This window comes from Dipodomys ordii, unplaced genomic scaffold (genome assembly GCF_000151885.1).
Source record: "Dipodomys ordii isolate 6190 unplaced genomic scaffold, Dord_2.0 Scaffold40, whole genome shotgun sequence".
NCBI lineage: Eukaryota > Metazoa > Chordata > Mammalia > Rodentia > Heteromyidae > Dipodomys > Dipodomys ordii.
In genome coordinates this window covers 11116950-11132383 of record NW_012267256.1, presented here as the reverse complement: position 1 = coordinate 11132383, position 15434 = coordinate 11116950, and the positions used below count along the sequence as shown (strand labels likewise).

The window sequence follows — 15434 nt, the reverse complement described above, 5'->3', positions numbered from 1 at the left end:
AGATAGATAGATAGATAGATAGATAGATAGATAGATAGATAGATAGATAGATAGATAGATAGATAGATCATATTTAATACACAAGTTTAAAATGGATACAATATATATAGGATCTATGCCTTTTTACATTCCAGTTGGAATAGAAAAGCTTAGGGACAGGGAATCATTATCTTTAAGAGAAAAACAGATTGCTACAGACACATTTTGCTTGGATTGTGTGCTGCTTTGGGGAAATTACCTTGTGCAATTAATACCCATACACAAAAATGAATGACAGGAAAGTAACACAGGCTGGGGAGGGGTGGGAACCACTGGGTAGGTAGGGGGAGGATCAGCAGAGGAGGTCCAGTGGAGTGGAAGTTCTTTATGTGCTTCTATGAAATAGAACAATGAAAACTATTGTTCTGAGAAAAAAGGGGAGGGAGGGGGAAAAGCTGGGGAGGGGGAGGAAGGTGGAAGGAGGGAGGGAGATGGGTTTATTGGGGTACACAGTATGCCTAGATGGAAATATCACAACTTCCCTTGAACAATACACATGTGATCATAAAAATGCAAGAATAAAAAACATGCAAGAATAATGCAGCTGAAAAGAGAGACAGTACGTAAGAAATGGGCAGCTTACACAGAAAAACATGCATTTCCAGCTCCTCCAGCAAACAGAGTCAAGATAACTGACAAAAATGAGCCAATTTCACTGGCAAGAGTTGGTATAGATAGTAGTGGGTGCCTCCTTAGCACCGCCCACTTCCCAAGGAGCAGTCCATCCCAAACAAGGGCCATCACCATGGCAACAGAGCGCCATGCTGGCTCCCTGTCTGCGTGTTGCATCCATCCCTACGTTTCAACAGTGACGTGTTGGCAAATGTTTAACCAACAGGTCTCCAAAGGAGAAAACAGTCTAATTCATAGCAGCTGCTGATTATAAACACTTTTCACCAGGGCCAGTTCAAACTGCCAGCGCGACTGGACTGAATGCAGGACCGGAAAGCAAGGAGGCAATTCCACTGCCAGCTTCCCTGTTCATTTCACTGTTCACTTGTTCCTCCTGCTGGAAGTTGAAGCCAGGTCCCTGCACACGCCAGGCAAGTGCCCCAGCACAGAGCGACATTCTAGTTCACTGTTATTTTTTTCCTTTTTTTTTTTTTATTTCCAGAAGTACAGGGCTTTCTGCCGAGTCGGGCCTAGACTTTGGGCCAAACTTTAATGCTCCCCGGGTAGCTGAAATGACGGGTAGACACCACCATGTCCAGCTTCTTATTGGTTGAGATTGGATCTCACAAACGTTTACGTAACCCCAACTGGCCTCCAATCATGATCCTCCCAATTTCTGCCTCCTGAGTAGTGAGGATGATTTTAAGTGTGAGCTGCCACACCTGATTTTATTTTCTTAATGTAGACCATTTCACTCAGCTACCTTAACATGTCTGCTTGACCTCAGTAGGCACCTATGTTTGTTTTTACTTTTGCCCAGGAACAATAATATCAAAGTGTTGGTAGGAATAGAATCCTGGTCTGGCTAAACTTCTGTCTTATAGCCCATCTCGGTTGCAAGCATACAGGGTGAGCCTTCCACACCCCAGCTTTGATGATCGATGATCTGAGCACAGTTTGTACTAAAAGGATGAGACAAGCATTGGCGCATTTGCTGATACTTACTTCAGGGTCAGCAACTTCACCAGTATTCGGTTGCCTAGATGTTCCTTTGGACATTCTGGTACTGGACGGATTTCCACAGCATCCTCCTGCCGTGAATCACAATGGAAAGAAATCATTTAGTGGCTTTCCATGAAGATTTCCAGAGGGAGCAAGCCCTCCTCAGCTAAGTCAACATGATTTTGCCTTGTTTTTTTTATTTATTTATTATTTCTTCTTTTGTGATGGTCCTGGGTCTTGAACTCAGGGTCTGGGCACTGTCCCTTAGCCTTTTTGCTCAAGGCTAATACTACTACTTGAGTCACAGATCTACTTCCTGGTGGTTAATTAGGAGAGCAGAGTCCCATGGGCTTTCCTTCCCTGTGTGGCTTTGAACCCATGCTGGTCAGATCTCAGCTTCCTGAGTAGCTAAGATTACGGCCCAGCCAGTGGTGCCTGACTTTGCTTTATGCCTAACGGCGGACATCATATTACATTTTTACAAGCGAGTTTGTCATCCAGCCCCCTAACCTTCATTCCTAGCAAATGTTTTGTCCTTTCGGAAACCCAAGCTTTTAAGACAAAGAGACTGAGAGAGGAAGGAAGGAAATGCAAACGGGGATGTGAGGCACACACATGGGCCCATTGTTGGCTTCCTCCCCCCTCTCCTCTTTGCTTGATCTAAATACACATTCAAAGCATATCTGCTGCCAGGGGTTTTAACTAGTTTATACATAGGTTTCACATCTGAGTCAGGATAGTTGCCTTTTTTTCCCCCTGGTCCCAGGGCTTAAACTCTGGGCCTGGGCACTGTCCCTGAGCTCTTTTGCTTAAGGTTAGAGCTCTACCACTTGAGCCACAGTGCCATTTTTAGACTTTTTCTGAGTCATTTATTGAAGGTAAGAGTCTCATAAACTTTCTTGCCCAGGCTGGCTTCAAACCACAATCCTCAGATCTCAGCCTCCTGAGTAGCTAGGATTACAGGCGTGAGCCACCGGTGCCCAGCTAGGATCGTTTTCTTAAGGCAGTTAAGTTACCATCAGTCCTATAATGCAGCCTCTTATCCCTTAAACAGATGACAGAGCCTGGAGTTGAATTTAGAGTTTATTTACAGACACATCCAGCTAAAGTGCTATGTTTAAAAAGCTTAGGAATGATACGTTAACTGTGATGCCTGCCTTTACCAAAGACAACGACTTTAAGAGGACTAGGGAAGTCCCTACTTCAACTTTACACTTAAATCTGCACTAACATTCTACTTTAATGATAACTATATATGCAGAGAGAATCAGGGCAAATCCTTGAAAACCTTCAATCTACTCTCTTGCAGCAAGCTACCTACACCTTGGAATGTGGCCTGCCATACACAGGGTCCAAAGAACTGGGTCATAGACCCCTTTTTTTGAGTAATAACTGGCAAGAGCTTGTCATCAAATACTCCTCAGCAGCCTTTTACTACTACTACTGCTACTATTACTACTGCTACTACTATTATTGGTAGAAGGATTGAGCTCAGGGCTCTATGTTTGCTCAGCAGATGCTCTACCACTTGAGCCATGTCTCTCTTCCCTTTTTCCACTGGCTGTTTTTGAGATGGGGTCTCACTTGATGCAGCTTGAGCTGCAATCCTCCTCCTTGTGCTGCACATGCTTCCGGGGATGACAGAAGTGTGTCACAATGCCCAGGCATTTGTTAAGATGGAGTCTTATGAAGCTGGTCCCCCCCCCCCCAACACACACATAAGCTGACATCTAAATTTGATCCTCCTTTTTTTGTCTCCAAAGTAGCTAAACGTGTTTACAAATAGCAGGGAAGTCATCTTCCTGGGAGACTGGTGAAAGTGATCAATTTATCGGCAACTCAACCTTCCCTCCCCTCACCTCCATGGCTCGTAGTCACAGGGCCTGTCTTGCTCGGGGAAGACCTGTGTTCCTTTCAGAGGAGGTGCTGTTCGGATTATAGACATACGCTACCATACAATCCTGAGCAGGACTCTCCAGGTGAGCTAGAACCTTTAGGATCATCAGAACAAGATGATCTGTGGTCTTCCATTTATAAAGACTTTTGGTCTTAAACAACTCTTGAAGTCTCGCTTAAAAAGGCTTTTTGTCTGGAAAAATTCTCACATGATGCACAAGTGGAAACTAACACAACTGAGTCACCATTTATTCTCACCTGCAACAACTTTAACTCCTAGACACCTGGCTTCATTGATTTTATTTGCAACCTAGACTCTCTATTCAGTAAAGTTACCATGCATTAAGTATTTCACTCCATCTCTGTAAAAGAGAATCATTGTTAAAAAAAGATGCCATAATTACTTCTAAAATTTAACTCCCAAAGTTTAACTTCTAATTGGCACTAGATAGATCATCTCATTTCGCTACAAGGTTCACCTATGACATGTAAATTATGCATTCTTCCTTTTTTTAAAACCAGTACTGAGGGCTCTACTTCCTTATCTAGCACTCTACCACTAGAGCCATAACTCCAGTCCAGCTTTTTGCTGATTATTTTGGAGCTAAAACACCATTTGCTAGAGGTCAGCTTCCTAAGCAGCTGACCTGCTTAGTGTCCAGCTAAACATCTTTCTTAAGATTCTGTGCGTGTCTTTATTGATGTGTCACACTCACGTGCAATAAAAGCTAATTCCTAAAGAAGCAGAGGAGGACCTGGAAAACTGTCATGGATTTAGGAAAATAATTAAGCAAATATATGTACATATGCATATATGTACACATATACACACATATATACATGTACACATACACCTATATGTGGATATATCTATATGTATATACCTGTATATCTGTATACATGTAGATATCTATGGATATACATATGGATATATCCACATGTATATGTATAAAGGAAAACGAGGAGGAATGAAGTGAGAGAGGGAGGAGAAAGATGATACTCCTCCATCTACTGACACAATGGATCTTGACGCCAACTCCAGATTTCTCCAGCTGTGATTCTGTTATATGAACCAGTAAATATTCTGTGCCCTTGTTTTCTTTATGTGGTCCAAGCCGGCCTTGAACTTGTGATTGTCCAGCCTCTATCCCCTGAGTTCTGGGAGTCAGACACATGCCATCATTCTTGGCTCTTCATTTTTAAAAAATCTACTCATGTATTCATCAGTCACTGAGCAGGTCACCGACTGTCCTGGTTATGTAGGCCAGGCTGCTCTGCCTCTCAGAAGGTTGGGCAGCGGTGTGCCTTCACAGCCTACCTTGTGATCCGTGTTCTTACACAGGCTCCTGGCTTCACTCCTGCTGGGAAGGAAGTCCAGGATGTAAGGCCTACCCGAGGAATAAACAAGTGGGTCGTTGAGTGGGTCACTGTGTTATCTGCTTTGCTGAGTAGAATCAATCAGAAAGTAGAATGGCAATGACCACTCTTGCGTAGTGGTTTTGCTCAGAATTAATGCTCTACCACATGAGCTGCACCTCCACTCATTGGTTGGTTAATTAGAGATGAGAATCGCTCAGATTTATCTGCTTAGGGAGGTTGAATTTGTGATCCTCTTGCCTGATTACTGGGATCACAGGCACAGGTCACCATGTCTGGCTGCCTAATTTCTTTTTAGCTGGATGCTGTCACATGTCACTAAAACAATCCTTGGCAAACTCTGCTGACCATGTGTAGGACGGCAGCCTCTTTCTTAGGGAGGAGCGTATGCCTTTCACAGAATTAGCAGAATCAGGGGGAGGAAGCTGGAAAAGCCTAGTGGGTCATTCCTCGCCTAGTATAGACTCACTTATAATTTAGTACTTTAACTCTTCTAACTTTCCTTACAGGGAAATAAAATAACGGTAATATAAAATAAACGCATGCAGGTGTCATTTTTTTTAAAAAATGCCTTCAGAGCTTATAGAGCTGCATCTCTTTACCAGAGGAGTTTCTTTGGGGAAAAGTACAAATTACAAGTACAATTGTAATTTCTATGAGAACAGCTTCCACGACGACAAGATCTGGGTAGAGGCCAATTTACAAGTCACCCTACACTAATAGTTACAAAGCATTCTTCTCCACCCCAGAAAGCAGGCCCAGTAATGGACTTCTGCCCCATTAAAACTTTCAGCTTTGTGAGAGTCCCCGCATTGTCTCACAGACAATAAAACTAAGTTCCTCCCAAAGCAATGCATGGGTTATTCTTTCCATCAATTCAGACTAGACGTCGTCCTGTTTATTGCAGTAGGGAGATATGCATGAGCTAATGTCTTCCTTTCTTCAACCTTGAACTTTCATCTTTTCTGATGTCACTTGAACTAAAGTCATTTATGGCATTAATACCTTCGTCGTTTAAATGGCAGGGAAGGAAGGGAAGATCAAGTCAGCCAGCTCTAATATTTCCTCAGAAATCTGGTAACAAGTTGGAAGACTATGCATGGATAAATGAAAAGAAAGAAATTGCAAAGATGTGATTTTTTTTTCAAGTATCCCCTTCGTATTTCAGATAAGTGTGATCATGTACTACATAGGCCCTGGAAGCATATAAATAAGCAGACAGAAAAGCCGAAATTCATGTGTGAGGGTTCACTGTTGAATGATTTACTTGTTGAATCTTGAACAAATTATCTAATCTCTCTGATTAGTACTTTCCAATTCAAAAGGTAGACATGATAATATTGCTCATGTTATTCCTATCAATGTACTTCCTGTTGACAACAGTTGTGTATACTTACGGGGCATAATGTGATGTTTGGATTTGTGTGAACAGTGTATGAATATGAAGTCAAGCTGATTACACATCTATTACCTTATTCTTTTTGGTGGGGGGTGGGGCAGGGGAGGAGATGTTAACATCTATTCTTTTAACAATTTAAAAGCACAGTACATTAAATGTGGTCATCACACAGAGACGTTGGCACTAAATCTTAGTCCCTCAATCTAACTGAAATTATTTTGGTCAACATCTTTCTCCAACTCCACTGCCTCTTGGTAAGCAGTCATCTTTCTGCCCTCTGCTTCTATGAAGCATTTTATTTTACTTTTATAGATTCCATACAGAAATGAGGTCTTTAGTTGGATTCTGGTTCATTCAGAAGAGGCGTCTGGGTATGTATGCCAGAACTGAGGCTTGAATTCAGGGCCTTGTGTTCTTACTTGGCCTCTAGCCTCAGGGTAGTGCTCTGCCACTTGAGCCATACCAACACTTCCCAGAAGAGGATCTGAGGCTTCTGATCAAACTTCAAATAGAATAAATATGGAAGAAAACCACAGTGCTTAGAACGTAAAAAAAATAAGCTGGACACTGATAGCTTGTAATCCTAGCTACTCAGGTGGTGGCTGAGATCTGAGGATCATGGTTCAAAGCCAGCCTGGGAAGAAAAAGTCTGTGAGACTCTTATCTCCTATAAACTATGACAAAACAGCCTGAAGTGAAGCAGCAGCTCAAGTAGTAGAGCACTAGCCTTGAACAAAAGAAGCTCAGGGAGAGCATCACAACCACAACAAAAAACATAAAACAAAACAAAATAAGAAACACACAGAGGAGTGAATCCTGAATGATGGGCATCCCTCCCTCATCGCATGCAAACTACTCCAGCAAGTGGTTCACAGGCATTAACCATTCTGGGTGGGCTTCAAAAAGTAAACAGTGGAAAACAAGACCACTAAATTCTACCTTTGGGAAGCATAGTTGTAATGATCTGATTATTTTTGGAGGCCTGGAATATTTTCTTCTGTAATCCTGAGGTTGAATTCAAGTCTCATGTCTGTTAGATGGGGACTTGACCACTGAGCATGCGTCTAGCTCATTTTCACACTAGTTATTTTGAGACTGGATCTCACTTTTTGCCAGGAGCACAATCTTATTTTTATGATTTCTACCATAGTATGGATGACAGGTGTATGCTACCATACTTAGCTTCTTCTACTGAGATGGAGTCTTGTGAAGTTTTTACCCCTGGGCTGGCCTAGAACTGTGATTCTTCCAATCTTGGCCTCCCAAGGTGCTAGGATTACCGGCATGAACTACTGTGTCCATTTTAGTCTGAAATATTTTCAAAATAAATCTCTTTAGCTATTTATTGGTACCATTAAAAAAATAAATCTTAAGCATGGTGCTGGTAGCTCAAGTCTATAATTCTAGTTACTCAGGAGGCTGAGATCTGAGGATTATGGTTCGAAGCCAGCCTGGGTAGCAAAATCTTCAAGACTCTTACTTCTCATTTACCAGCAAAATGTTGGAACTACAAGCATGGCTCAAGTGTTTGAGTGCCATCCTTGAGTGAAAAAGCAAAGCAAGTGTGTAAAGCCCCGAGTTCAAGCCCCAGTACAAGAAATGAACAAATAGAAACTTAAGGAATAAAAACTAAAGAAGGCTGAAGTTCAAATACTACAAATAGCAATGCATTAGTTGTGAAATGTAGGGAAAATGTTGACTCTCTGTACCGTTTTACCACATGAAATGTTTGGCAGATTAAATAAGCTAATCTCAGCGAATGTGTTTGGTGAACAGCCATGGAAAATCCTAGACAATTGTCATCTTAGAGAATTTCAGCTGCATGATTACCAGTAATTGGTTCTCCTGTGACATACACTGAATGAAACAAACCCCAGAAATTGCATAATGAAGCACCTCATATCAGCTGCTGCTCTACAGTTGTCTTAATCTGTACCTACCTCATCCACGGGTGGATACAGGGCGAAGAGCTCTGCCTGCCGATTGGTCCTTCGGGCCTCCTCGTTCTGCTTCTCGAAGTCCTCGGCGCTCACCACCTGCAGCAGGTTTTCAAGGCGCTGGTCGGGCTGCAGGCTGCGGAGGTCGAAGCCGCAGGCAGTGAGGGGACCTTTCCCAGACACATCGCACAGCGCTTTTAAGCGGCAGGGGTCTCTCTGCAGGACAAGACAAGGAGACTTGGTGAGAAAGAGAGAGGGGGTCTGGATGCTATGATTCCAAGATGTCTCAACTTGGGGGCTACGGAATCTCAGGCCTTAAGGAGCTTTCGGGACAAACCAGAGATTTGATGCGATGTCTTAATTTCCTGGCTGGCCTTGTCCTACAATCTGCTCAAGTCTCTTTCCCACCTCAAAGCAGGAAGTTACTTGTGGGGTGAACTGGTGGGCTGGAGTAGGGAGTAGAGGCTTGGTGCTCATAGATCGGTATTCCTTTATCCTAGGAGCTCTGAGTCCACACTTCATGGGACTACACCACCCCCGGGGCAGTGTCCTCTGCTCAGAGATTGAAGTTCTTGACCTGTAGGCTCCTCTTTGGAGTGTCTAGCTTTTCCCTAGACCCACAATCCTCAAAGGTTCATCAGCTTCAGTGTCATGTGGGAAATGCTATTCAGAAACTCAGTTGAGTAGCCTGTGTTTGAACAGCCTTCCAGAGGAGCCACTGCCTCGGGTCCCAGCCACACACAGGTATTGCTGTTTCTTGCAGTGATGACTTTGGTTAAAAAAAAAAAAAAAACCCTCCTTCATTTCAGTTCTCTCTGTCCTCCAAACCCCACTGCATCCATTTCCAATGTTGACTTCCTTCTGCTGAAATACCTATCATGGCTCTGCTTGACTAACACAAGGCACAATTTACTTGTCCATCCTATCAGGTGAAAATTGAATTTAGTAAAAAAAGAAATTGCCACTGAAAAAAGCCAGTGTCTCTCCCAGGGAGCCTTACACTCATTCAGCATCAGAATGGATGGCGGGTTCCTCTGTGAGGCTCATCTGAGGTAGTTGGCCTGGCTTTAGAGACCATGTTATTTGAACAACAGGTATTATTTTAAGATCTCTAATCAAATCAGTAGGGCGAGGTGCCTGTGTTAGGAAGACCCGCGAAAGGTGAAAATTCTAGTAGTTTAGAAGAAGTCATGCCAATTTGGATAGATTTCTTCTCTGTTTATCTCATCTAAAAAATACTGATGTGTAAAAAAAAAATTAATTGTGGTACTATGTGCCTAACAAAGTTTATTCTTAGCTGCTTTTCAGTAGGGTTAATATATCACATTGTTGTGAAACCATCTCGATTATCCATCTCCCACAATTCTTTTTGTCTTGTAAAACTGAAACCCTTCATCCATCACACAATAATCCCATTCTGCCTTGAGCTCCTGCTAACTGGGTTTTCTTGCTCATCCGTTAATCCAATCATAGCCAACTGGGTCTCTGGTCTACTTTCTGGGTGCTATAAGTAATGTTGCTGTGAACATGGGTGTATATAGCATTGATTTAAAAATAATAATCACTTTATAATAGTATAATCATAGTAATAACAGTAGCCACCATTTACCGGGCACGAATTCTCATTTAGCATTGTTCTCAATCTTTCCACATGTGAACTCAATACTCCAATAACCTCATGAGCTAGTAGTGTTATCCTGGTTTTCCAGGTGAGGAAATGGGAGCCAGGAGGCTGAAGACCAGAGGATAGTTCAATAATCCTGCCTGAGGACACAGGGTAGGTGGGAAATGAATAAGGGAATCCCAGGCACACTGACTCCAGTGTGAAGCTTTCAGTCACACAGCAGTCTGCTTTAGGGGTGCCACGAGTCTACAGGAATTGTGTGAGGGATGGTTCCAAGTGTTTTAGGAGGGGTTCCCCAGGTAGAACCCCTCTACTTTGATCTGGATTTTCATTTGAATACCATTTCATTTGAATGCCATTCTATATTTAAAAAATATATATGTATCATTGACTCAGATGGTAGAGGGCCTCCGACTTGGATATTGTGAGTCTTTTATTCTAGTATTCTTTTTTTTTTTTTTTTAAATTGACAGCTTGCACTAGGAAAAGCAGCTAGTAACCTGGCAACCACATTTGTTGATAGGAAATACCTGATCAGCCGGTTCACTGCTCTCCAAGGTTTCTGACTCAAACGTCTGTTTCTGAAGCGTCTTATGAAAATCTTTTCGAGATCCACTCTTTTGAAAGCCACGAATCTCTGAATTTCCTTGGTTTCTTTTTTTTATTATTATTATTGTAGAGAGAAAAAGAAGGGGGAAAGAGAAAGAGGCAAAACCATTAGATTAAAAATAAAAGTAGAGACCTAAGTGCAGAGAGCAGAAAGGGCTTTCAAAGAGAGGACCAATTGGAGTTTCTCACATCTAATTATGCACCCGGCCTTAATACAAGGCTCTGTTGTAATGAGATACAAACTTGCCCCCTGGCTGGCTCATTATTAAAGGCAGGAATGGCCTGGGAAAATGCCACAGCCACTGGCAGAGGTGCAGTCACTTCAGCTGGCGCTTGGCTCTGAGCTGAAAGCTAAACTATGACCCCACTGTAAGAGGCTTGAATGAACCCAGCAATGTGTACACGCAGCAAACAGAGACCGCTTCAAGATAAAAATAGGGAAAACCATGTCCTTTTCACATCAGCGTTCTCCATACTGAACAAAAATAATCAAAAGACAGAACAAGGTTAAGAAAAAGAAATGATTTGTTTGTTGTGATTCCTTCTTAGCATTCATAACCTCCACTTCGTGAACTTCATTAAAATTGGATTTTTAGTAATGTATACCTTTGTGAAGGATTGAAAATAGAACGATTGTCACTATGATGAAGAGACCACCATAACAAAAACAACACATACAAGTTGTCATCATTAAAGAAACCCACTCCTGTGTATTCCTCATTTTTTAAAATCTATTTTTGGGAAACATGCCACCAAGTACACACACACACACCAATTTGTGTGGTTTCTGCACTATTAGATCAACCATCGAGCCACTCAGTAAATGAATGTGCAGAGGTTAGAATTTATTAAGCAGATCAAATGGCAAACAGATAAAGCAGGAAATGGAGGAGAACGATTAGCAGTGATCCAAAGGCAGAGTTCATAATTCTTCAGGAGAAGAAAGGAGGGGAGAGAGTAACCAGCAGGCAGAATACAAGTTTAATTCTCTGTATTAGTTACAGGAAGAAGATGCTGTCCTCGAGACTTCAGCTGGGAGAAGGCAAGAAACAGTCCAGGAGAGAGGCCAGATGGGTTTGGGGGAGTATGCCAAGTCAGGATTCCTGCAAGTGGTCATCTTCCTTGTCCCCACCCCCACGCCTCCCACATGGACTGCCTCATCTTGTATTGATAAGGATAAAAATTTAGCAAGTGAAGCCGGGCGCTGGTGGCTCACGCCTGTAATCCTAGCTACTCAGGAGGCTGAGATCTGAAGATCGCGGTTCAAAGCCAGCCCGGGCAGGAGAGACCGTGAGACTCCTATCTCCAATAAACCACCAGAAAACCGGAAGTGGCGCTGTAGCTCAAGTGGTAGAGCGCTCGCTTTGAGCTAAAGAACTGAGGGACAGCGCCCAGGCCCAGAGTTCAAGCCCCACGACCGACCAAAAAAAAAACAGTTAAAAAAATTTAGCAAGTGAAAAAAAAAGTGAACCAATTTGATTATTCTCTGAATGAAGAAATAAGACTGAACATCTATGAAAAAAAAACACCTAGAAAATTTCCCAAATAATTTCTGGTTCAGTATTCCTAAACCCCAGTAACATAAAACAGAGATTAAAATTTTATTCATTACGTTTCAAAAACATACATGGAAAAAGTGACTTTGGAGAGTCTTTCAAACAATTCCCTGGAAGTAACAGCAAATTAGTAAATCATGTTGGTTCCATTGCTCTAAATATGTGAATGGGTGCAGTGCTAAAAAAAGAAAAAGAAGAAGTAGATGAACATGTAAGAAGTATTTATTTTATAAAATTTATTTTCTCCTGATAGAGTTCTTTGAGAGAAAGCCTACCCGGGGATTTTATAAATCAGTGTGCGCGTGTGCGCGCGCGCGTGCGTGCGTGCGTGTGTGCGTGCGTGTGTGCGTGTGTGTGTGTGTGTGTGTGTGTGTGTGTGTGTGTGTGTGTGTATCCTTTGTTAATGAGGAAACTGCTGTTTCTGGGCTGACCCCAAGGGCTCAAAAGAAAGACTCTGAGTGTGATCTAGTATCTTGGGAGGAAGAGGGTGGTAAGGAAATAATCTAGCTCAGAAAAATGGAAAACATAGGCTAATAAGAAATTTTATTCTTAAAATTACCTTATCCCGAGTGACAACATACTGGATCATTGAGTTACTTATTTATCTATCTATTTATTTATTTAATGCCAGTTCTGGGGCTTGAACTCAGGGCCTAGGTGCTGTCCCTGAGCTATTTCCTTAAGGCTAGTGCTCTACCATTTGAGCCACAGCTCCACTTCTGGTTTTCTGGTGGTCAACTGGAGATAAGAATCTCATAGACTTTACTGCTCTAGTTGGCTTTGAACTGTGATCCTCAGATCTCAGCCACTTCAGTAGCTAGTACTGGCACCAAGCTTATTAATTACTTTTTCTGAGAAATCTAATCTGAAGTGGAAAAATGGCTCAATAAAAAACTAGCATTGGGTTGGGAAGGTGGCTCAGTGGTAGAGCGCTTGCCTTGCATGCATGAGGCCCTGGGTTCGATTCCTCAGCACCACATAAGCAAAAAGGAAAAAGTCGGAAGTGGTGCTGTGGCTCAAGCGGTAGAGCGCTAGCCTTGAGCTGAAGAGCTGAGGGACAGCGCCCAGGCCCAGAGTTCAGGCCCCACGACTGAACCCCCCCAAAAAAACAAAAACAAAACTAGCATTAAGATGTCCAAAGACATCTTAATGTCTAAAGACATCTAAAAATAAAACTTGAATTTCCCACTGTTTCTTTGCCTTTTTATTTTTAGGTCATGTCCATGCCAAGGGGTACGGACTTGAAACACTTGTGATGGTAGGCTTCTTTACAAGGAAACCTCCCTGGACCACAGAAATAAAGTTCAAGGAGGGCTGGGCTAAAGAACTTTCATCCCTTGTTATCCTAGTTACTTTGAGAGGATCACAGCACTGGCAATAAACAAACAAACAAACAAATAAATAAATAATAAAAATAATCTCAAAACCCTCAGCTCAACAGAAAAATCTAGATGTATTGGTACGTGCCTGTGATCCCACCAACTACTTCAAGCATCATAAAAACAGGAGGATTACAGTTCAGGCCAGCCTAGGCAAAAGTGAACTTCTATCTCAAAAATAACCAGAGCCACAAGGAATCTTGGCTCAAGTGGTAGAGTGCCTGTCTAACAAGCATGGAGCTCTGAGTTCAATGCTGCCCCTCCCCCAACTTACAAAACAAACAAACAAACGTGTGTGTCAGCCTATTCTCAATCATCTAGGGATAACCCAATGAGAAAGCACAGCTTGTGAGCATTCTCTTCAGAGGTCCAATGGTACAGCAGAAAGACTCTGTTCAGATGCAATACAGACTAGCCAAAAAGACAGGACCTGGACAATGGTCTATTCTCTCTGGGGCATAGTTTCTTCAGGTAGAAAACAAAAGAGAATCTGGTGTCTATTTTCAAAGTCTGTTGTGAGGATTAGAACATAATGTACATTCCCCTTCTGTTTCTTTTTCCTTTCCTTTCCCCATGGCCTCTCTCCCTTTCCTTCTTTCTCCTTTCTGGACAGCCTGGTGGTAAAATCATAAGATACAATCAAGAGAATAAGGTAGCCACCAATATGTTAGATGAGGAGGCTGAGAAGTACATAGTGGGAAGTTGATGTCAAATAGAATAAAAGAGACAAGCATCTTATATGTAACTCACTGATTCAGAAAAAAAAACAGTTAAAGTTTGACAAGAAATGGGGCTACTTATAATAATTAAACCTAAAAGAAGGATCCTCTATGACTGGTCTATAACTTCAAGGTCATGAAAGAAAATACATGGCAAACAACTATTCCAGCATGAATAAGACTAAAGATATGAGACATATAGATGCAATGGATTTTTATTGTTGCGGTTGGTGGTAGTGGGCTTGAACTCTGGGCCTGGGCTGTCCCTAAGCTCTTCAGCTCAAGGCAAGTGCTCTACCACTTCAGCCATAGCACCACTTCCAGTTTTCTGGTGGTAAATTGGAGATAAGAGTTTCACGGACTTTTCCTGCCTGGGCTGGCTTTGAACCATGATCCTCAGATCTCAGCCTCCTGAGTAGCTAGGATTATAAGCATGAGCCACCAGCACCTGGCTGCAATGGATGGTTTTGAAGTGAACCTTTTGTTCTCAGACATTCTTAGCTGGTTGCCAGTGTCTCATGCCTGTGATCTTAGTTACTCAGGAGACTAAGATCTGAAGATCATGGTTCTAACCCAACCCAGGCAGGAAAGATCATGAAACTCTGATCTTAAATTTACCACCAAAAAGCCAGAAGTGGAACTATGGCCCAAGTACCTCAAGGCACTGCCTTGGGCAAATTAGCTCAGGAATAGCATCCAACCCCTGACTTCAAGAATTAGGATCATGGGCTGGGAAGGTGGTTCAGTGCTTGCCTTGCATGCATGAGGCCCTGGGTTCGATTCCTCAGCACCACATAAGCAGAAAAAAAAAGAATTAGACCACACAAAATATAAATGAATAACTAAATAAATAAATGATATTCTTAGGAAATTTGTCAAAGTAGAATAGAGTCTAAGGACTATATGGTAATAAGATATTAATGTTAATTTTCAGAACATAGTGGTTGGGAAAATGATCATGCCCTTGTTTGTAGGAATTTCAGATGGTGGAGGCTAGGGAGTTTTTGCACAAGCCAAAATTGTCTGAATGACCTCAAATCTCTAACTCTGTGATAGTTTAAAAATAGGAAAATAGCTGGGCACCGGTGGCTCATGCCTGTAATCCTAGCTACTGAAGAGGCTGAGATCTGAGGATCATGGCTCAAAGCCAGCCTGGAGAAGGAAAGTCCATGAGACTTGTATCTCCAATTAACTACTTGAAAACTGGAATTGGACCTGGGGCTCACAGTGGTAGAGGGCTAGCCTTGAGCAAAAGAGCTCAGGGACAGCACCTAGGTCGTGAGTT

At 42.3% G+C, this 15434-nt stretch overlaps 1 protein-coding gene across 4 annotated transcripts in view; it reads right to left on the bottom strand.

Moving 5' to 3' along the window:
* Positions 1 to 15434, bottom strand: part of Dock8 (dedicator of cytokinesis 8) — a 178872-nt gene that overhangs the window by 102051 nt on the left and 61387 nt on the right. For all 4 annotated transcript variants that reach the window (XM_013018441.1, XM_013018443.1, XM_013018442.1 and 1 more), the window contains 3 exons: positions 10417 to 10540; positions 8266 to 8478; positions 1657 to 1742 (listed from right to left, as the gene is read on the bottom strand). In XM_013018441.1, coding sequence (XP_012873895.1) covers positions 1657 to 1742; positions 8266 to 8478; positions 10417 to 10540 — 423 coding nt within the window. The remainder of the gene's footprint in view (positions 1 to 1656; positions 1743 to 8265; positions 8479 to 10416; positions 10541 to 15434) is intronic.